The sequence below is a fragment of the Ranitomeya imitator genome, unplaced genomic scaffold (assembly GCF_032444005.1).
Source record: "Ranitomeya imitator isolate aRanImi1 unplaced genomic scaffold, aRanImi1.pri SCAFFOLD_196, whole genome shotgun sequence".
Classification (NCBI taxonomy): domain Eukaryota; kingdom Metazoa; phylum Chordata; class Amphibia; order Anura; family Dendrobatidae; genus Ranitomeya; species Ranitomeya imitator.
In genome coordinates, this window is record NW_027193876.1 from 7,016 (window position 1) to 30,176 (window position 23,161).

The window sequence follows — 23,161 nt, forward strand, 5'->3', positions numbered from 1 at the left end:
TGTGTCACATAACTCTCTCGTTTAACAGAATAAAAATTCAAAATTTGAAAATTGCAAAATTTTCAAAATTGTAGCCAAATTTCCATTTTTTTCACGAATAAACGCAAAAATTATCGACCTAAATTTACCACTAACATGAAGCCCAATATGTCACAAAAAACAATCTCAGAACTGCTAGGATTCGTTGAAGCGTTCCTGAGTTATTACCTCATAAAGGGACAGTGGTCAGAATTATAAAAGACGGCCAGGTCATTAAGGTCAAAATAGGCTGGGTCATGAAGGGGTAAAGAAAGAAAAGAAATTGCCAAATAAGAAACCAACTTCAGCATCGGATTATCTCCAGTAATTGTAATTTTTCCATAAGATTTTCGGTATGTTTTTATATTGGTTCATCTTTTTTTCTACTCAGGGTCTTGCACTGAATAATCCTGTCCGTTAGTTCTTTTAATGTCAAATAATTTTACTGGTTCACCCACCAAGGATGGATAGAGAGAAGAAGAAGATGGAGGAGAGGATAATAAACCTCACCCTGGAGATAATCTTCCATCTTACTGGAGAGGTGAGAGGCTCTGGTGTCATCACATGACCTCATTATCTATGGGAATAACAGGATATGACCGGAGAGGTGAGAGGTTCTGATGTCATCGCATGACCTCATTATCTATGGGAATAACAGGATATGACCGGAGAGGAGAGAGGCTCTGATGTCATCACATGACCTCATTATCTATGGGAATAACGGGATATGACCGGAGAGGTGAGAGGCTCTGATGTCATCACATGACCTCATTATCTATGGGAATAACGGGATATGACCGGAGAGGTGAGAGGTTCTGATGTCATCACATGACCTCATTATCTATGGGAATAACGGGATATGACCGGAGAGATGAGAGGCTCTGATGTCATCACATGACCTCATTATCTATGGGAATAACGGGATATGACCGGAGAGGTGAGAGGCTCTGATGTCATCACATGACCTCATTATCTATGGGAATAACGGGATATGACCGGAGAGGTGAGAGGTTCTGATGTCATCACATGACCTCATTATCTATGGGAATAACGGGATATGACCGGAGAGGTGAGAGGCTCTGATGTCATCACATGACCTCATTATCTATGGGAATAACGGGATATGACCGGAGAGGTGAGAGGCTCTGATATCATCACATGAGCTCATTATCTACGGGAATAACGGGATATGACCGGAGAGGTGAGAGGCTCTGATATCATCACATGAGCTCATTATCTACGGGAATAACGGGATATGACCGGAGAGGTGAGAGGCTCTGATGTCATCACATGACCTCATTATCTATGGGAATAACGGGATATGACCGGAGAGGTGAGAGGCTCTGATATCATCACATGAGCTCATTATCTACGGGAATAACAGGGGATATGACCGGAGAGGTGAAAGGTTCTGATGTCATCACATGACCTCATTATCTATGGGAATAACAGGATATGACCGGAGAGGAGAGAGGTTCTGATGTCATCACATGACCTCATTATCTATGGGAATAACGGGATATGACCGGAGAGGTGAGAGGCTCTGATGTCATCACATTATTATTATTATTATTATTATACATTTTTATAGCGCCATTTATTCCATGGCGCTTTACATGTGAATACGGGGCAAATATAGACAAATACATTAAACATGAGCAGATAACAAGGCACACGAGTACATAAGGAGGGAGGACCCTGCCCGCGAGGGCTCACAGTCTGCAGGGGGTGGGTGAGGATACACTAGGAGAGGGAAGAGCTGGCTGTGCGGCTGTTCAGTAGGTTGAGGATCACTGCAGGCTGTAGGCTTGTCGGAAGAGATGAGTCTTCAGGTTCTTTTTGAAGGTTTCTATGGTAGGCGCAAGTCTGATGTGTTGGGGTAGAGAGTTCCAGAGTATGGGGGAAGCACGGGAGAAGTCTTGGATGCGGTTATGGGAAGAAGAGATGAGAGGGGAGTAGAGAAGGAGGTCTTGGGAGGATCGGAGGTCGCGTGTAGGTAGGTACCGGGAGACCATGTCACAGATGTATGGAGGAGACAGGTTGTGGATGGCTTTGTATGTCAGTGTGAGGGTTTTGAACTGGAGTCTCTGGGCGATAGGAAGCCAGTGAAGGGCTTGACACAGGGGAGAGGCTGGGGAATAGCGGGGGGACAGGTGGATTAGTCGGGCAGCAGAGTGTAGGATGGATTGGAGTGGTGCCAGAGTGCTAGAGGGGAGTCCAGAGAGTAGGAGGTTGCAGTAGTCGAGGCGGGAGATGATAAGGGCATGCACTAGCGTTTTTGCAGTGTTGCGGTCAAGGAAAGCACGGATCCGGGAAATATTTTTGAGTTTGAGACGACAGGAGGAGGCAAGGGCTTGGATATGTGGCTTGAAAGAGAGGGCAGAGTCGAGGATCACCCCGAGGCACCGGGCGTGTGGGACTGGGGATAGTGAGCAGCCATTGACATTGATGGATAGGTCTGGTGGAGGGGTAGAGTGAGATGGGGGAAAGATGATGAATTCTGTTTTGTCCATGTTCAGTTGTAGAAAGCGAGCAGAAAAGAAGGCTGAAATGGCAGACAGACAGTGCGGGATTTTGGTAAGCAAGGAGGAGAGGTCATGTCCGGAGAGGTAGATCTGCGTGTCGTCAGCGTAGAGATGGTACTGCATACCGTGGGATTCTATGAGCTGTCCCAGGCCGAAAGTGTAGATGGAGAAGAGTAGGGGTCCTAGAACAGAGCCTTGAGGAACACCGACTGACAAGGGGCGAAGTGAGGAGGTGGTGTGGGGGAGGGAGACACTGAATGTTCGGTCTGTCAGATATGACGAGATCCAGGAAAGGGCCAAGTCTGTGATGCCAAGGGATGAGAGGATTTGTAGCAAAAGGGAGTGGTCTACAGTGTCAAAGGCAGAAGACAAGTCCAGGAGAAGGAGGACAGAGTAGTGTCGCTTGCTCCTGGCAGTTAGTAGGTCATTGGTGACTTTAGTTAGGGCAGTTTCAGTTGAGTGATGGGAACGGAAGCCTGATTGTAACCGATCAAAGAGGGAGCAGGAGGAGAAGTGGGAGGACAGTTCAAGATGGACGTGTTGCTCCAGCAATTTGGAGGCATAAGGGAGAAGAGATATTGGGCGATAGCTAGACACAGAGGATGGGTCGAGGGAGGGCTTTTTGAGGATGGGTGTGATCTTGGCATGCTTGAAGGATGAGGGAAAGACACCTGTTGTGAGTGAGAGGTTGAAGAGGTGTGTTAGGGTTGGGATGAAGACCGTGGAAAGGTTAGGGATGAGGTGGGATGGGAGCGGGTCAAGCGTGCAGGTGGTGAGGTGTGATCTTGACAGGAGGGTGGAGAGCTGATCTTCTGTCATGGTGGAGAAGCTGGTTTTGGAGGAGCAGGGTTGAGCAGCTAAGAGGGGCAGTGGGAGCTGTGGGCCAAAGCTTTCTCTGATCGTGTCGATCTTCTGTTTAAAGAAAGAGGCGAAGTCATCAGCAGAAATGAGGGGGGAGGGAGGAGGTGCGGGGGGACGGAGTAGAGAATTGAAAGTGTTGAAAAGCTGTTTAGGGTTGTGGGACAGGGAGGATATGAGGGATGAGAAGTAAGTTTGTTTTGCGGCAGTGAGCGCAGACTTGAAGCTGGCGAGGGACTGCTTGTATGCAGTGAAGTGGTCGGCAGAGTGGGATCGCTTCCATCTCCGCTCAGCAATCCTGGAAGCCCGTCTCAATTCTTTGGTCAGGCTGGTCAGCCAGGGCTGCCTGTTAATTGTACGAGTTTTACTATGCATGAGTGGGGTGGCCGAATCGAGTGTTGTTGTTATTGTGGTGTTATAAAAAGTGGCAGCAGCATCTGTGTCATGAAGGGAGGCTATGTCTGTGAGAGGGAGAAGGGACTCAGAGAGTGATTGTAAGTTGAGATGTTTGAGATTTCTGCGAGGGTGAGTGAGTTTGTGGAGTGGGGGTTGCACACTAGGAGAGGAGAGGGACGAGAATGTCAGTAGGTTGTGGTCAGACAGGGGGAGGGGTGTGTTAGTGAGGTTAGTAAGGGAGCAGAGGCGGGTGAAGATGAGGTCCAGCGTGTGGCCATCTTTGTGAGTGGCCTCAGAGGACCATTGAGTGAGGCCAAAGGAGGCAGTCAGTGATAAAAGTTTAGAGGTAGCTGAGGTGAAAGTGTCAATGGGGACATTGAAATCACCCATGATGATAGTGGGGATGTCAACAGAGAGGAAATGAAGTAGCCAGGTGGTGAAGTGGTCGAGAAAGGTGGAGATGGCTAGTTCTGGGGGGCGGTAGATGACAGCCAGCTGGAGGTTGGAGGGGGAATAGATGCGGACAGAGTGCACCTCAAACGAGGGAAGAGTAGCGGAGGGTGGTAGCGGGATTGGAGTAAAGGAGCAGGTGTCGGACAGGAGCAAGCCAACTCCTCCACCGCGTTTGTTGCTGGGGCGAGGGGTGTGAGAGAGGTGGAATCCGCCATAGGAGAGCGCAGCTGGAGAGGCCGAGTCAGAGGGGGTGAGCCAGGTTTCAGTGAGGCCGAGGAAGGAGAGTTTGTTGGTGATGAAGAGGTCATGGATAAATGGCAGTTTGTTGCAGATGGAGCGTGCGTTCCATAGTGCTCCAAGTAGGGGGAGCGGGGGAGTGGGGGCTGGATGAATGGGTATGAGGTTGTCGTGGTTGGGAAAACGTGCGGAGGATCGTGGCAGGGGGTTAGAAACGAGTGTGGGGATGAATTGGGGAGGGCCGGGATATGTCACCAGCAATGAGGAGTAACAGACAGATCATTAGAAGGTGGGAGCAGGATAGGACATGATTGGCCGTGTGTGTCTGGATAAAAAGGATTGTATGTGGAGGAACAGTTCTGAGGGGAAGGTGAGATGGCTGGGGAGTATGGAGGAAGAAATGACTAGTTCCTTACTAGGAGGAGGGATTGCAGGAGATTGTAAGAAGGAAAGTAGTATGGGGGTGAAAGAGAAAAGAAACCGAAACATTGTAGTGGTTGGTGTTCTGTTACCTTCCAGTCAATTCCAGTCCAATTCAGTCTAATTCAGAATCATAATTAAAAAGATGTAATTTAAAAGATGATTTGCAGCAGACTGAGTCTATAGCAGACTCCTGCATGTGAATATATCCCCAGTTAAGGGCAATCAGGTGTGAATGAGGGGGTGGCTGGGTATGGGAGACCAGATGTAGAGAGTTAAGCAAAGGTCATAAAGTGAGGGAGGGGTAAGACTGACCACTCAAAGAGATGCCAGGATCACACAATGGGATACATGAAAACAGGTCATGGAAACAAGCTCATAGGTAAGAAAGCATACTAAAAGGATTATATGTGCTGCACCAAGACACTCAGGTCCAGGGGAAGCATAGAAAAGTCAGTGCAATATACAGAGACATTCAGAAGCCAGGGAGAGCTGGGTAAAGTCAGTGCATACCATGGAAAATCAATGCAGTATACAGAGATATTCTGGAGCCAGGGAGAGCTGGGTAAAGTCAGTGCATACCATGGAAAATCAATGCAGTATACAGAGATATTCTGGAGCCAGGGAGAGCTGGGTAAAGTCAGTGCATACCATGGAAAATCAATGCAGTATACAGAGATATTCTGGAGCCAGGGAGAGCTGGGTAAAGTCAGTGCATACCATGGAAAATCAATGCAGTATACAGAGATATTCTGGAGCCAGGGAGAGCTGGGTAAAGTCAGTGCATACCTGTGGGAAGAGGAGAACAGCTCGATTAGATGGTGCAGATGATGATAATATTGTAGTAGTGATGAGTAGCCAAATGCATTCTAGAATTCAGTCTAATTCAGAATCATAATTAAAAAGATGTAATTTAAAAGATGGAAGTTAAAAGATGATTTTCAGCAGACTGAGTCTATCACATGACCTCATTATCTACGGGAATAACAGGGGATATGACCGGAGAGGTGAGAGGTTCTGATGTCATCACATGACCTCATTATCTATGGGAATAACAGGATATGACCGGAGAGGAGAGAGGCTCTGATGTCATCACATGACCTCATTATTTATGGGAATAACAGGGGATATGACTGGAGAGGTGAGAGGCTCTGATGTCATCACATGACCTCATTATCTATGGGAATAACAGGGGATGTGACCGGAGAGGTGAGAGGTTCTGATGTCATCACATGACCTCATTATCTATGGGAATAACAGGATATGACCGGAGAGGAGAGAGGCTCTGATGTCATCACATGACCTCTTTATCTATGGGAATAACAGGGGATATGACCGGAGAGGTGATGGACTCTGGAGATGTCTGTAGTGATATTATTAATGTCTCCACACTCAGGATTACATAGTAGTGAAGATCTCTAGTGATCGCTGTCAGGCCCCTGTGTCTGAAGGACGGGGAGGAACCCTGAGCCCAATCCTGGAGCCTCCACCTCACTCCCAGATACATGAGGAGATCAATGACCAGAAGATCCTAGAACTCGCCAACAAGATGATTGAGCTGCTGACTGGAGAGGTGACGCTGCTGGGAATGCTGGGACATTATACAGGACAGCACTGGAGGATTCTGGGTGATGACGGTATCATTGTGTGTCAGGTTCCTATAAGGTGTCAGGACGTCACCGTCTATTTCTCCATGGAGGAATGGGAGTATCTAGAAGGACCCAAGGATCGGTACCAGGAGGTGATGATGGAGGAGCACCGGCCCCGCACATCACCAGGTAATAGTCAGGACTAAATACACACGGCCTATAATTCTCTGTATGTAATAACGATGTCAGTCCCGTCTGTGTCTCCTCAGTTCTCTCCAGTAAAAGGACAACCCCAGGGACTTCTCCGATCATCGGGGACTTTTACAATATTTGTTTTGCAGATTTTGGATCCGGAAAAAGATCTGAACAATATTAATGGTCCAAAGAGAAATGTGTGGGGCAATCAGCGGTGTAAAGAGGAGACCCCTAATATGAGGGGCAATCAGCGGTGTGAAGAGGAGACCCCTAATGTGAGGGGCGATCAGCGGTGTAAAGAGGAGACCCCTAATATGAGGGGCGATCAGCGGTGTGAAGAGGAGACCCCTAATGTGAGGGGCGATCAGCGGTGTAAAGAGGAGACCCCTAATGTGAGGGGCGATCAGCGGTGTAAAGAGGAGACCCCTAATATGAGGGGCGATCAGCGGTGTGAAGAGGAGACCCCTAATGTGAAGGGCGATCAGCGGTGTAAAGAGGAGACCCCTAATGTGAAGGGCGATCAGCGGTGTAAAGAGGAGACCCCTAATATGAGGGACGATCAGCGGTGTGAAGAGGAGACCCCTAATGTGAGGGGCGATCAGCGGTGTAAAGAGGAGACCCCTAATATGAGGGGCGATCAGCGGTGTAAAGAGGAGACCCCTAATATGAGGGGCGATCAGCGGTGTGAAGAGGAGACCCCTAATGTGAGGGGCGATCAGCGGTGTAAAGAGGAGACCCCTAATGTGAGGGGCGATCAGCGGTGTAAAGAGGAGACCCCTAATGTGAGGGGCGATCAGCGGTGTAAAGAGGAGACCCCTAATGTGAGGGGCGATCAGCGGTGTAAAGAGGAGACCCCTAATGTGAGGGACGACCAGCGGTGTAAAGAGGAGACCCCTAATATGAGGGGTGATCAGCGGTGTAAAGAGGAGACCCCTAATGTGAGGGACGATCAGCGGTGTAAAGAGGAGACCCCTAATGTGAGGGGCGATCAGCGGTGTAAAGAGGAGACCCCTAATGTGAGGGGCGATCAGCGGTGTAAAGAGGAGACCCCTAATGTGAGGGGCGATCAGCGGTGTAAAGAGGAGACCCCTAATGTGAGGGGCGATCAGCGGTGTAAAGAGGAGACCCCTAATGTGAGGGGCGATCAGCGGTGTAAAGAGGAGACCCCTAATGTGAGGGACGATCAGCGGTGTAAAGAGGAGACCCCTAATATGAGGGACGATCAGCGGTGTAAAGAGGAGACCCCTAATATGAGGGACGATCAGCGGTGTAAAGAGGAGACCCCTAATATGAGGGACGATCAGCGGTGTAAAGAGGAGAACCCTAATATGAGGGGCGATCAGCGGTGTAAAGAGGAGACCCCTAATGTGAGGGACGATCAGCGGTGTAAAGAGGAGACCCCTAATGTGAGGGACGATCAGCGGTGTAAAGAGGAGACCCCTAATGTGAGGGGCGATCAGCGGTGTAAAGAGGAGACCCCTAATGTGAGGGGCGATCAGCGGTGTAAAGAGGAGACCCCTAATGTGAGGGGCGATCAGCGGTGTAAAGAGGAGACCCCTAATGTGAGGGACGATCAGCGGTGTAAAGAGGAGACCCCTAATGTGAGGGGCGATCAGCGGTGTAAAGAGGAGACCCCTAATATGAGGGACGATCAGCGGTGTAAAGAGGAGACCCCTTATATGAGGGGCGATCAGTGGTGTAAAGAGGAGACCCCTAATATGAGGGGCGATCAGCGGTGTAAAGAGGAGACCCCTAATGTGAGGGGCGGTCAGCGGTGTAAAGACGAGACCCCTACAGATCACCGCCCAGGTGAGTGGTGACCGCGGGATAAAAAGAGAAGTCGGATATTCTTCTCCGTCGCCAGCTCTTTAGTGTTTGTGTTCTGTTAATTTTTAGTTATATATTCAGACAAAATACAAATTAAATATGGTTGCAAAATACAGCCAGAATGTGGATGTGAAAGATACAAGAACTGTTTAACCCCTTAGTGACAGAGCCAATTTGGTACTTAATGACCGGGCCAATTTTTGCAATTCTGACCACTGTCACTTTATGAGGTTATAACTCTGGAACGCTTCAATGGATCCCGCTGATTCTGAGATTGTTTTTTCGTGACATATTGTACTTCATGTTAGTGGTAACATGTCTTCGATATTACTTGCGATTATTTATGAAAAAAACGGAAATATGGCGAACATTTTTAAAATTTTGCAATTTTCAAACTTTGTATTTTTATGCCCTTAAATCAGAGAGATATGTCACGAAAAATAGTTAATAAATAACATTTCCCACATGTCTACTTTACATCAGCACAATTTTGGAAACAAAATTTTTTTTTGTTAGGGAGTTATAAGGGTTAAAAGTTGACCAGCAATTTCTCATTTTTACAACACCATTTTTTTGTTAGGGACCACATCTCATTTGAAGTCATTTTGAGGGGTCTATATGATAGAAAATAATGAAGTGTGGCACCATTCTAAAAACTACACCCCTCAAGGTTCTCAAAACGACATTCAAGAAGTTTATTAACCCTTTACGTGCTTCACAGGAACTGAAACAATGTGGAAGGAAAAAATGAACATTTAACTTTTTTTTGCAAACATCTTAATTCAGAACCATTTTTTTTATTTTCACAAGTGTAAAAACAGAAATGTAACCATAAATTTTGTTATGCAATTTCTCCTGAATACGCCAATACCCCATATGTGGGAGTAAACCACTTTTTGGGCGCACCGCAGAACTTAGAAGTGAAGGAGCGCCGTTTGACTTTTTCAATGCAGAATTGGCTGGAATTGAGATTGGACGCCATGTTGCGTTTGCAGAGCCCCATGATGTGCCTAAACAGTGGAAACCCCCCACAAGTGACACCATTTTGGAAACTAGACCCCTTAAGGAACTTATCTAGATGTGTGGTGAGCACTTTGAACCCCCAAGTGATTCACAGAAGTTTATAACGTAGAGCCGTGAAAATAAAAAATCGCTTTTGTTTACACAAAAATGATCTTTTCGCCCACAAATTCTTATTTTCACAAGGGTAACAGGAGAAATTAGACCACAAAAGTTGTTGTGCGATTTCTCGATACCCCATATGTGAGGGTAAACCACTGTTTGGGCGCACCGCAGAGCTTGGAAGTGAAGGAGCGCCGTTTTACTTTTTCAATGTAGAATTGGCTGGAATTGAGATTGGACGCCATGTCGCGTTTGGAGAGCCCCTGATGTGCCTAAACAGTAGAAACCCCCCACAAGTGACCCCATTTTGGAAACTAGACCCCTTAAGGAACTTATCTAGATGTGTGGTGAGCACTTTGAACCCCCATGTGCTTCACAGAAGTTTATAATGTAGAGCCGTGAAAAAAAAAAAATCGCATTTTTTCTACAAAAATGATCTTTTTGCCCACAAATTTTTATTTTCACAAGGGTAACAGGAGAAATTAGACCAGAAAAGTTGTTGTGCAATTTCTCCTGAGTACGCTGATACCCAATATGTGGGGGTAAACCACTGTTTGGGCGCACCGCAGAGCTTGGAAGAGAAGGAGTGCCGTTTTACTTTTTCAATGTAGAATTGGCTGGAATTGAGATTGGACGCCATGTCGCGTTTGGAGAGCCCCTGATGTGCCTAAACAGTAGAAATCCCCCACAAGTGACCCCATTTTGGAAACTAGACCCCCCATGGAACTTATATAGATGTGTGGTGAGAACTTTGAATGCCCAAGTGCTTCACAGAAGTTTATAATGCAGAGTCATAAAAAAAATATATATATATATTTTTCCACAAAAAGGATTTTGTAGCCCCCAAGTTTTTATTTTCACAAGGGTAACAAGAGAAATTGGACCCCAGAAGTTGTTATCCAATGTATCCCGAGTATGCTGATGCCAAATATGTGGGGGTAACCCACTGTTTGGGCGCACGGCAGAGCTTAGAAGGGAGGGAGCACCATTTGACTTTTTGAGCGCAAAATTGGCTGTCGTGTTTGGAGACCCCCTGATGTACCTAAACAGTGGAAACCCCCCAATTCTAGCTCCAACCCAACTCCAACACACCCCTAACCCTAATCCCAACCCGATCCATAATCCTAATCACTAACCCTAACGATAATCCCAACCCTTACCCCAAAACAACCCTAATGTCAACCCTAACCATAACCCTAATCAAAACCCTAAATCCAACACACCCCTAATCCTAATCTCAACACTAACCTCAAACCTAACCCTAATCCCAATACACCCCTAATCACAACCCTAACCTTAACCCTAATCCCAAACCTAACCCTAATCCCAAGCGTAACCCTAATGCCAACCCTAACCCTAATACCAACCCTAATCCAAACCCTAACCCTAATCCCAACTCTAACCCTAACTTTAGCCCCAACCCTAACCCTAAAGCTACTTTCACACTTGCGTCGTTTGGCATCCGTCGCAATCCGTCATTTTGGACAAGAAACAGATCCTGCAAATGTGCCCGCAGGATGTGTTTTTTGCCCATAGACTTGTATTGCCGACGGATCGTGACGGATGGCCACACGTCGCGTCCGTAGTGCACTGGATCAGTGTTTTGGCGGACCGTCAGCACAAAAAAACATTCATTGTAACGTTTTTTTGTATGTCGCATCCGCCATTTCTGACCACACATGCGTGGCCGTAACTCCGCCCCCTCCTCCCCAGGACATAGATTGGGCAGCGGATGCGTTGAAAAACTACATCCGCTGCCCACGTTGTGCACAATTTTCACAACGTGCGTCGGTATGTCGAGCCGATGCATTGCGACGGCCCCGTACCGACGTGTGAAAGAAGCCTAACCCTAAATTTAGCGCCAACCCTAACTCTAAATTTAGCCCCAACCCTAACCCTAAATTTAGCCCTAACCCTAGCCTTAACCCTACCCCTAACCCTAGCCCTACCCCTAACCCTACCCCTAACCCTAATTTTAGCCCCAACTGCTCTTCTCCTGCCGGCCGGCAGATGGAGACAGATGGCGGGCGCACTGCACATGCGCCCGCCATTTTCTTTTGCCCAGAAGATGCCGGCGGCCAGGAGGAGCAGCAGGAGGATCCAGGGACACAGGTGAGTATGGCAGGGTCCCCGAATCCCCCTATTTCTCTGTCCTCTGATGTGCGATCACATCAGAGGACAGAGAATTACACTTAGCTTTTTTTTTTTTTTTTTTTGCGGTCGCCGGTAAACAGTTAATTACCGGCGATTGCAAAACAGGGGTCGCTAAAACCGACCCCCGATCATGCTCTTTGGGGTCTCGGCTACCCCCGGAGCCGAGACCCCAAAGATTCTCGCGGGGCCGGCGGGCGCACTGCGCATGCGCCCATTTTCAAGATGGCGGCGCCCACCGGGAGCCACGAGGAGCATCGGGAGAGATAGGTAAGTATTGGGGGGCTACCTGGGACCCCTTTTCTCTATCCTCCGATGTGCGATCACATCGTAGGATAGAGAAATTAAAAAGAGATCGCGTTTTCTTTTGCGATCGCCGGTAAACGGTTAATTACCGGCGATCGCAAATGCGGGGTGGGTTAAAAACCCCCCGAATCATGTTCTCTGGGGTCTCGGCTACCCCCGGCAGCTGAGACCCCGGAGAAAATCCGACTCTGGGGGGCGCTATTTACTTTTTCCACAGCACCGTTAATTAACGGCGCTGTGGTTTAAGTACCCTTAGCGGCCGCCGTTAAAAGGCGTATCGGCGGTCGCTAAGGGGTTAATGTCTGCTGTTGTTTTATAGCAGCATTTATCTGGGATTGAAAGAGAAATAAGAACTGTATGTAGGGGTGAAAAAACTATGGAAACAGTTGCACATTTTTCAAGAACGCCTCTTTTCCTAAAATCTGAAAGCTCCTGAGAAAAGTTGTCCAAACGATAGTGAATACATTTTGAAGTATAGACTGCTCTAATGAGCGTTAGTGGGGCCTCCTACACATGAAAAACTTACGGAAACCAAATCTTTCTGTGGAAATGGCCAAACATTTTCTATTTGGAATATTCTTTTTATGTAGGGTAAGGTAGATAATGTACCGAGAAAGGCAGTCACAGCTTGCCGAGTACATTGTTGCAAATTTGTATGCTCCTTTTTGCATTTTATTCCAGCATGAGTTTTATTAAGATAAGCGAATACGATGTCAATTTTAGATAAGAAAAGCCATTTGTTCTTTGTACATTACAATTCCACTCTTCCTCCATGCATTGTAAAGCCTCATAGTTGTCGGATAAATGATCATCTGGTCGACAGCTTCTTCTACCGAACTCAGCATACACCGAAGTGCACTAACAGCTCCTAAAGGACATCATAAATTATATGCAGGCTTGGACTGGCTCCTCCGGTGGGCCCACGTGCACGAATGGGTCACCACCCTCTTATATAAGCAGCACTTGACACTTTATAATTGAATCATTATGTACGGACACAGGCAGCATCTTATTAATTGAACAATCTACCCAGTTCATTGTTATACAAATTTGTGATTAAGGATAATGTCACATTTGCACGTAGTTGAAAAGTGGGGTTCTGGAGATGGTTCTTCGTGGGCCAGACACTGATTATGTGTCATATACAGTGCCGTACATTGTAATGTGTGTCCTGAAGCCAAGTCCAGATATGATAAATCCAGTACATACTGTATATCCACAATAACAGAATCCATGAGCCCTGTATGGGCCTTTGTAGCATTCTAGATCCTATAAAGACGTACGTTTCACCCTCTACTGGTACTAGAAGTACTTCACCATCTTATTAAATGGTGCAGGTTTTTTCCTTGCTGGCAGTGCAAGGGTCAATCTGTCAGCTCTTTAATGTTTGCCACTCCCCTCTACTATACATGATCACCTTTGGAATTGTCAGTGCTAGCTCTCACTGCCTGGTTTGGAGTTGGAGGTGTAGTTCTTGTTTGGAGATTTGTTATTGTTGCTCAGTTTTTTTTGTGTGCACATCCTCATCCTCTCCTACTTGGTTTCTCCTTCCTTTTACTCCCGTGTGTTCCACTCTGTTGTTTAATGAGTGTATTTTATAAGATTCTTATTTTCATTTATCTCTGTCCGTCTTCCCTTGTTTGTCTGGTTAGTGTTCTCCTACACACTTTGGCTTCTCACCTTCCTGGGTGGGGGAGGGAACAGATAAGGGTTGATATAGGAGCACAGCAAAGCACGTGAACCAGGTGTCTCATTCTTCAAAAGTAATCCAAGGAAACAGGGATAGTCTAGAGCTCCCCTATTTTTAGGGACCTGGTTAGCGCCCACAGTCACAAGGTATTTCGTGATATTAACACTGGCCCATAACTTTTTTGATCCATCATGGATCCGGCGGCTGCTCTGACAGGTTAAGTGCAGCCACTCAGCTTGGCAGACTTGCGCCCAGTTGTTTGGCAACCCCTAACACTTCAGGCTTAGGGCTCTCAGGCAACCCTTAGTTGAGCCCAAGATCACATTGCCAGATAGGTTCTCTAGGAGTTGGGATGTTTGTTGTTTTCAGGGAAACCTGTAAACTTTATTTTATATTACATAATCACTACTCAGGTACCGAGGAGCAATGGGTGGGGATCGCCTGGGCATTTTGTATTCCGTGTGACTCTGTCTCTTCAGACGGTTGAGGATTTTTTTTCAGGCTCTGGGTCATATATACGATGACCCCGACCTTGTTTCTCTGGCCGAATCTAAACTGTGAGCTTCCGCAGGGAGACCGGACAGTGGAGGTGTATTGCTCCGAGTCTCGTAGGTGGTCCAGTTCTGTCAAGGGCTTTCTGTGAGGGTAAAGGATGAAGGCGGCCATGTCTCTGGCTATCCAGGTGGACTGCCGTCTTCAGCAGAGACATAAACAGACACCCCAATTTTCGAGGGATCCGGGGTCAAGGGAACCTAGGGCTTACTCAACCAAAGAACCAATGCATTTGGCGGGAATGGCTTGTTTATTTGTCCCACTGCAGTTTGGCATACAGGGGAAGTGTGTTTTGTTGGTGAGAAGGATCGTTTTGTGGGTACTTGTCCTTCCATACATAACCGCAAACAGCCACGAGAAAAGTAAGGAGCCCGGGTTGTGGGTAAGTTAACAACCCAGGTGTATATATTTCCTCTGTGGTAAGGTCACAATTTTTTTACCAGCCAAGATCCATTTTGGTAAAATTAAAGTGGTTATTTAAGCCTTTCTAGACAGTGAGGCAGTGTTTTATCAGATTAATGCCAGGTTCGTCCAGGACAAGGGTCTCAAGACACATAAACTGTCTAGTCTATGCCCACAATTGCCATTGACTCTGTACCCTTGAGCCAGGGGTATTTTACTCAGGTCATTCGAATGATACATCTGCTGATAGGGGCAATGCACTCAGAATTAATCAAGTGTTATGTGCTAGATAGTTTGCCCTCTCCTGTGGCATTTGAACTACCTTGGCGTATGCTGAACAATGCTGTAGTGGACTGACAGACTCGGGAGGTGGTAAAGTGGAGCGAGTATTGTCAAGGACACTGGTTGGGCACCCGGTTAGCCAGGGTGGATACCCGGTCTCTGCCGGAATACCTGTCTGACTTCGGGGATGTGTTTTCAGAACAGGGGTGTCAAGACCTCCTTCCTCATAGTCCTTATGATTGTGCTATTAATCTTATTGATGGGGCCATTATCTAATATTCAATGGGGCTATTATATAATGTTTCTGTTCCAGAGAGGCAGGCCATAAAGGTCTACACCATGTTCCAAATTATTATGCAAATTGGATTTAAGTGTCATAAAGATTTAATTGTTTTGTTTTTCAAAGAAACTCGTGGATGGTATTGTGTCTCAGGGCTCAATGGCTCACTGAAATCAATCTTAAACACATGTGATAATTAGTTTTCCAGGTGATTCTAATTAAAGGAAAACTACTTAAAAATGATGTTCCACATTATCAAGCAGGCCACAGGTTTCAAGCAATATGAGAAATAAAAAGGATTTCTCTACTGCTGAAAAGCGTTAAATAGTGCAATGCCTTGGTCAAGGGATGAAAACATTAGATATTTCACGAAAACAGAGTGATAATTAGGGTTGAGTGAAAAGGATCGGACAAATTGAAAAATCTCCAACTTTCGGCAAAGTCGGGTTTCATGAAACCCGACCCAATCCTAATGTGGGATCGGCCACGAGGTCGGCGATCAGCGCGCCAAAGTCGTGTTTCGTATGACGTTTTCAGCACAATTTCTCAGCCAATGAAGGAGGATGCAGAGTGTGGGCAGCGTGATGACATAGGTCCTGGTCCCCACCATCTTAGAGAAGGGCATTGCAGTGATTGGCTTGCTTTCTGCGGCGACGCAGGGGCTATAAAGGGGCATGCACGCCGACCGCCATCTTACTTCTGCCGATCTTAGCATAGGGAGAGGTTGCTGCAGCTGCATCAGAAGAAGGGATATAGTTAGGGAGGGAAGATTAACCCCGAAACTGCTTGTGCTGTAGCGATTTCCACTGTCCAACACCACCTTTTCTTTGCAGGGACAGTGGAGTTTATATTTTTGTGCATCAGCTCTGTAGCTTATTAGGCTGCCTTATAAGGCTCCCTGATAGCTGCATTGCTGTTTGTACGCCGCTGTGCAAACCAACTGCTTTTTGAAAAGCAAAAATCCTGTTGCTCCTTTCTGCACAGTTATCTTGTTTATTTGACCACTCCACACTTTTGTGTGCAGCAGTCCTTTTTATTGCTGGCTGCCAAACTTGTCCTGAGCTCATTGTAGGGAGATTGAAATTGTACTACAGTCCTTGTATTTTTTGATATATCTTCCAGCCACGTTCTGCCACTAACATTGTGTAGTGAAATACACTGGGCCTGAGTTTGGGTGTATTCTCCTCCCCAAAAAAGGGAGATTTAAATTGGCACTAAGTGGATCTACGTCAGTTCTGTTTGTCGTATATCTTCCAGCCACGTTCTGCCACTTACATTGTGTAGTGAAATACACTGGGCCTGAGTTTAGGTGCAGTCTCCCCCCCAAAAAAGGGAGATTTAAATTCTCAACAAGTTTATATACACCTACCTTGTTTTATAGTACCATATAACGGTTGTTATTTTGGTTACATTTTCCCAAAAATGAGGAAGTCTGGTGGAAGAGGCCGTGGGCGGTCGTTGCCAGCTGGTAATGATGGTGGTAGTGGAAAAAGCAAAATAGCACATAAGGCTCGAGGTGTTGAGCCAGCGTCATCGTCTGGCTACACAAGGCCTCAAAGGCTCCCTTATCTGGGAGTAGGAAAACCGCTTTTAAAGCCGAAACAGCAGGAAAAAGTTTTGGCTTTCCTTGCTGACTCAGCCTCTAGCTCTTGACCCTGGTAATGTCGAGCAGTTGGGGTAGATAAACAGCACAAACCTTCCCTTTTAATAACCCCCCCCCATAACCCATGCCCTCTTACCCCTAAATAAAGACTCAAACTACATATTCTTTTGGAATAATGTCGGCCACTGCAGCCTTTTTATTTAAATACAAACAAACATAATAAATTATAACATCCAATAACTTTAAACTAGGAGGGGTCCTTGGAGCTCCCATGGATCTGGTGATCAAACACACAGCACAACGTGAACGTTACCAAAACCAAATTACTCCCAGCCGATACCGCCTGGCTCAGGAGCACCAAAACCCCAGCGGGTTCCCTGTTCACGTTACAATTCCCGGGGAACCGACCACCCCCGCCGGAACCCCCTAAGTCACCAGATCCAAAACCAGTTTTAACACAAAATAACGGGGAGCCATAAGCCAATGAATCCCCCCAACCCAATTTCCATCAACTCCAAGGACTCCCCCCAGCCACCACAACGAGGGACTTTGAAACCTTAAAGACCTGAGACCCCACCACTCCGAAACGCTATGGCCTTCTCCACACCTTCCTGCAGCCCAAGTGCCCAAAAATCAATCCCAACGGCATTCAGAAGCACACCGTCTGCCAGCCAGAACGCCCCGTCACCTTTTTCCAACTCAAAATGCCTTACGGCTACTCCACCATTCCTGGCCACAAACGCGGACACCGCTCTGTTGACCTTGATCCTGGCCTTATTACGTTTTTCCAAGGACCGCATATTCCTCCACCGTTTTCGCGGTACAATCTCCGACCAGACCACCGATATCCCCGGATATAACCGCCACAACCGCAACAAGTCCTGCTTGATGTCCTTAATTAGTTCTCTAAATGGGCGCATACCCAAATCATTACCTCCCACGTGTAGCACCAAAATCTACGGTGACCTGTCCAAAACTACCGCAGCATTGATCTCCTTCAGCACCCTGTTCCAGGACAAACCTCTAAAACCAATCCACCGGACCACTGCTACCGACCGATCGAAACCGAGTTGTCTACCCTTCGACCGTACGTCAGCGCGCCGGGCTCCCCAATGCACATAGGAATGGCCGAAAATCCACACCAAAAACGGTAAGGAACCTAAAAATACAAACACAAAGTTCAATCCACCACCTAAAGACCGCGATTTATCAAAACGAACCTTTCCAGGACGAAAACACACACCCCCACTTAACACCTAACATAACTGCGATATCTATTCGACTTCCATCTCCCAATACGCTTGATAGCCTCCGCATCCAAACCTCCCGCAGCCGCATCCGTAGCTGCCCCAATCCGAAAGGAATGAGGAGTAAAACGCGAATCATCCAACCCCAATACATCAAGCGCTCTCTTGAAAATCATCTGAAACTGATATCTTGACAAAGCAGAACCGTCCTCATGACAAAGTAAAGATCCCTCCCTGCGAGGCCCTAGCCCCCAAAAACTTTTCAAACAACTAACTGGGCACATCAGTGAACCAACTACCGCACCCAACTCAATTTTTCTACCGCGCCCCATCTGATCCGTCTTGGATCGACGCAACCAGAACTCCACACGCCCTTCAGACAAGAGAACATCCCTTGCCAAAACTCCCCCAGCTGTATACTTATTAGGAGACACCAGTTCACTAATTCTCATTGCACCAAAATATGCCAACGAGAAAGCCAAACTGAAAAGACGTTGTTCAAACAGTGACCCACAACAGTCCCCCAAAATCTCACCCAATCGCTCCAACATCGCAAAAGACACGGGACGCCGGGAATCCAACCTACCATATTGTCTCCGGAAACCTTTTACGGCTTGCCTCACCAGGAAAGCTTTAGACAAATCACACTGCCCCCTCAATTTGAAACCAAACGCCAAAGCCGCCAGCAAGCGTGATACCTTCGCCCACGACCAACCCTCATCCAAACCACGGCTAATCCAGGACAACAAAATCCCCACCTGATCATCAGCATTACCTCCACCCGGGCAGGATGCCAAGACCCCTTCCCAAGAAGACCAAGCCATCTGATAAGCCTCCCATGTTTTGGGAGCCAACGACGACCTTATCAGATCTTCAGCATCCCCGATGCCACGAGCCAAAGGTCCGCTGGGCAATCCAAACCGATGGTTTCTGCCTCCGGAGCCAAAGACCGGAAACGCTCGAACTGGAAACGAGAAAGAGAATCAACTAACGACCAACCACTAGATTGGGCACGGGGAATCACCTCACGGAGTCATTTCCATGTGGTGGTTGCAATATTTGCCCCTACATGGTTGCAGCTGATAATGTTACCCTCCCAATGTTTCCAGGCACTTTAAACCTTATTCAAACTGTCGCTCGAGGAATCTACTATATTGTCTAATTCTGTCTGTTTGTAATGGAAATCCCGCGTCCCTGATTGGTCGCGCCAGCCGCACACGATCAATCAGCGACAGGCGCAGTCATAGTGTGTCAGTCACAGTGTGATGTAGTTCAGTCACGTTTACTGGACAAGTTCCATCAGTCACAGTGCCATGCAGTTCACTCACGTTTACTGAACAAGTTCTGTAAGTCAAAGTGCCACATAGTTCACTCACGTTTACTGAACAAGTTCTGTCAGTCACAGTGCAATGCAGTTCAGTCACGTTTACTGAACAAGTCCTGTCTGTCACAGTGCCACATAGTTCAGTCACGTTTACTGAACAAGTTCTGTAAGTCACAGTGCCACATAGTTCACTCACGTTTACTGAACAAGTTCTGCCAGTCACAGTGCCACATAGTTCAGTCACGTTTACTGAACAAGTTCTGTCAGTCACAGTGCCACGCAGTTCAGTCACGTTTACTGAACAAGTTCTGTTAGTCACAGTGCCATGCAGTTCAGTCACGTTTACTGAACAAGTCCTGTCTGTCACAGTGCCACATAGTTCACTCACGTTTACTGAACAAGTTCTGCCAGTCACAGTGCCACATAGTTCAGTCACGTTTACTGAACAAGTTCTGTAAGTCACAGTGCCACCCAGTTCAGTCACGTTTACTGAACAAGTTCTGTCAGTCACAGTGCCACGTAGTTCAGTCACGTTTACTGAACAAGTTCTGTCAGTCACAGTGCCACGTAGTTCAGTCACGTTTACTGAACAAGTTCTGTCAGTCAGAGTGCCACGCAGTTCAGTCACGTTTACTGAACAAGTTCTGTCAGTCACAGTGCCATGCAGTTCAGTCACGTTTACTGAATAAGTTCTGTCAGTCACAGTGCCACGTGGTTCAGTCACGTTTACTGAACAAGTTCTGTCAGTCACAGTGCCACGCAGTTCAGTCACGTTTACTGAAGAAGTTCTGTCAGTCACAGTGCCATGCAGTTCACTCACGTTTACTGAACAAGTTCTGTGAGTCACAGAGCCACGTAGTTCAGTCACGTTTACTGAACAAGTCCTGTCTGTCACAGTGCCACGCAGTTCAGTCACGTTTACTGAACAAGTTCTGTCAGTCACAGTGCCACATAGTTTAGTCACGTTTACTGAACAAGTTCTGTCCACATATTTTAGAATACCCGATGCGTTAGGATCAGGCCACCATCTAGTGTGATATATATTCTTATCTGTCAATGCCCAAAGATATACAGTATGTGGGACAAAGTAGCCAAGAAATCAAACGCAGAATTCAGCAGCACATTTCCAATATAGAACACCATGGGAGTAGACATCACAAAATACGTGTAATGATGGTGGACCAGGTTATTGGCAACATTCGGGGTGGGAATCCAACTAAGGACCTCCTTCGCCGGGAGTCCCGTTGGATTTTCAATTTAAAGAGCATGTCCCCTGGAGGTCTAAAGGAGGAATTCTCGTTTTCTGGGTTCTATGGTTAAAATACACACCATAATTATATGTCTTTTTGTTTAGTTATATGGCTCATCTCTATTCTATTTCTATTTTTTTTAGATATACCCTGGACCAGTAGACATTGGTATTCGTTGTTCTGTGATGGAAGCACATTCACTTTCCCTGGAGAGGATTTACATCTTACTCTCACCTTGGTGCTTGCTTGGAGTATTATGGCTATTTTCATCAGAGAATTAGGCTGGGTTCACATTGCGTTATGGGCGCCCGTTATACGGACTACGTTACACCGCGGCATAAACACGGTGTAACGTAGTCCGTTAAGGCCGCCATTAATTCCTATGTGGGATGCATCGCACAATGGGCGTGCGCTAGGGATGTGCCGTCATTGAGTGACGGACCCTGAGACGCGGGCTGCAGCGTTTCCTAGTCCGTCACTGCTAGCGCAGATAGAGCTAGCAGATGCTCTATCTGCGCTAGCGTGCTGCCATACCGGCACTTGCATCAGCAGCCCGTTAACGTATGTGTTGAACGGGCTGCTGTAAACGCAATGTGAACCCGGCCTTATTTTCTAGTCATCAGATCTCTTTCCTGAAGCGTCTATTCACAGTACCATATCTTCATTTATGTTTTTTTGAGTTTTCCTTTATTCTAATTGTTCAGCTGGGTCCGACACTTATCTAACAAGTGTTTGTTTCCTATATTCTGGATCATTAATCGTGGATGATTGGCAGTTCAGTACGACTTGAGACTTATGTATATGTACCATGTATTGTCATGGGCCAGCCTCCTCGATTTGTTTCAGATTTTTTTCCCTGCATTTTGACCTTTTTCATCTATTTATAAAGTCATGTTTAGTCTCGGGCAGTTTGTTGAAGGAGACTTTCGGGTTTCTTTTTTGTATTTTTGTATTTTGCCTAATGGTTCAATAAAGATTCAGTATGCATTATACAGTGTGATAGTTATTAAATATTCTCATGTGGTTCTGTGTTATCTTACTCTATTACATCATCTATCTCTTTATTATTATTTTATTATTATTTTTTTATATTTATTTTCATTAACTTTATTATATACAGTACAGACCAAAAGTTTGGACACACCTTATCATTTAAAGATTTTTCTGTATTTTCTTGACTCTGAAAACTGTAAATTCACACTGAAGGCATCAAAGCTATGAATTAACACATGTGGAATTATATACTTAACAAAAAAGTGTGAAACAACTGAAATGATGTCTTAATTCTAGGTTCTTCAAAGTAGCCACCTTTTGCTTTGATGACTGCTTTGCACACACTTGGCATTCTCTTGATGAGCTTCAAGAGGTAGTCACCGGGAATGGTCTTCCAACAATCTTGAAGGAGTTCCCAGAGAAGCTTAGCACTTGTTGGCCCTTTTGCCTTCACTCTGCGGTCCAGCTCACTCCAAACCACTGTAGAGGCCAGGTCATCTGGCGTAGCACCCTATCACTCTCCTTCTTGGTCAAATAGCCCTTACACATCCTGGAGGTGTGTTTGGGGTCATTGTCCTGTTGAAAAATAAATGATGGTCCATCTAAACGCAAACCGGATGGAATAGCATGCTGCTGCAAGATGCTGTGGTAGCCATGCTGGTTCAGTATGCCTTCAATTTTAAATAAATCCCCAACAGTGTCACCAGCAAAGCACCCCCCACACCATCACACGTCCTCCTTCACGGTGGGAACCAGGCATGTAGAGTCCATCCGTTCACCTCTTCTGCGTCGCACAAAGACACGGTGGTTGGAACCAAAGATCTCAAATTTGGACTCATCAGACCAAAGCACATATTTCCACTGGTCTAATGTCCATTCCTTGTGTTCTTTAGCCCAAACAAGTCTCTTCTGCTTGTTGCCTGTCCTTAGCAGTGGTTTCCTAGCAGCTATTTTACCATGAAGGCCTGCTGCACAAAGTCTCCTCTTAACAGTTGTTGTAGAGATGTGTCTGCTGCTAGAACTCTGTGGTGTTGACCTGGTCTCTAATCTGAGCTGCTTTTAATCTGCGATTTCTGAGGCTGGTGACTCAGATAAACTTATTCTCAGAAGCAGAGGTGACTCTTGGTCTTCCTTTCCTGGGGCGGTCCTCATGTGAGACAGTTTCTTTGTAGTGCATGATGGTTTTTGCAACTGCACTTGGGGACACTTTCAAAGTTTTCCCAATTTTTCGGACTGACTGACCTTCATTTCTTAAAGTAATGATGGCCACTTGTTTTTCTTTACTTAGCTGCTTTTTTCTTGCCATAATACAAATTCTAACAGTCTATTCAGTAGGACTATCAGCTGTGTATCCACCAGACTTCTGCTCAACCCAATTGATGGTCCCAACCCCATTTATAAGGCAAGAAATCCCACTTATTAAACCTGACAGGGCACACCT

At 46.4% G+C, this 23,161-nt stretch overlaps 2 protein-coding genes across 3 annotated transcripts in view; one reads left to right on the top strand and one right to left on the bottom strand.

The window, feature by feature from the left end:
- Nucleotides 1-419: 419 nt before the first annotated feature.
- Nucleotides 420-21,717, top strand: LOC138654407 (gastrula zinc finger protein XlCGF66.1-like). Of its 2 annotated transcripts, XM_069743427.1 has the most exons (4): nucleotides 420-559; nucleotides 6,304-6,480; nucleotides 6,562-6,685; nucleotides 20,871-21,717. In XM_069743427.1, exons 1-4 carry the CDS (start codon nucleotides 482-484, stop codon nucleotides 21,077-21,079), a joined length of 588 nt encoding a protein of 195 aa, XP_069599528.1. In that variant the 5' UTR covers nucleotides 420-481; the 3' UTR covers nucleotides 21,080-21,717. The 2 variants fall into 2 exon arrangements, with proteins under 2 accessions (XP_069599528.1, XP_069599527.1); XM_069743426.1 differs by having other exon boundaries at nucleotides 6,304-6,685.
- Nucleotides 19,103-23,161, bottom strand: part of LOC138654405 (polyadenylate-binding protein 1-like) — a 29,972-nt gene continuing 25,913 nt past the window's right edge. Inside the window, exon 11 of the mRNA XM_069743423.1 lies at nucleotides 19,103-19,117. The gene's annotated coding sequence lies outside the window, so the exon portion shown is untranslated. The remainder of the gene's footprint in view (nucleotides 19,118-23,161) is intronic.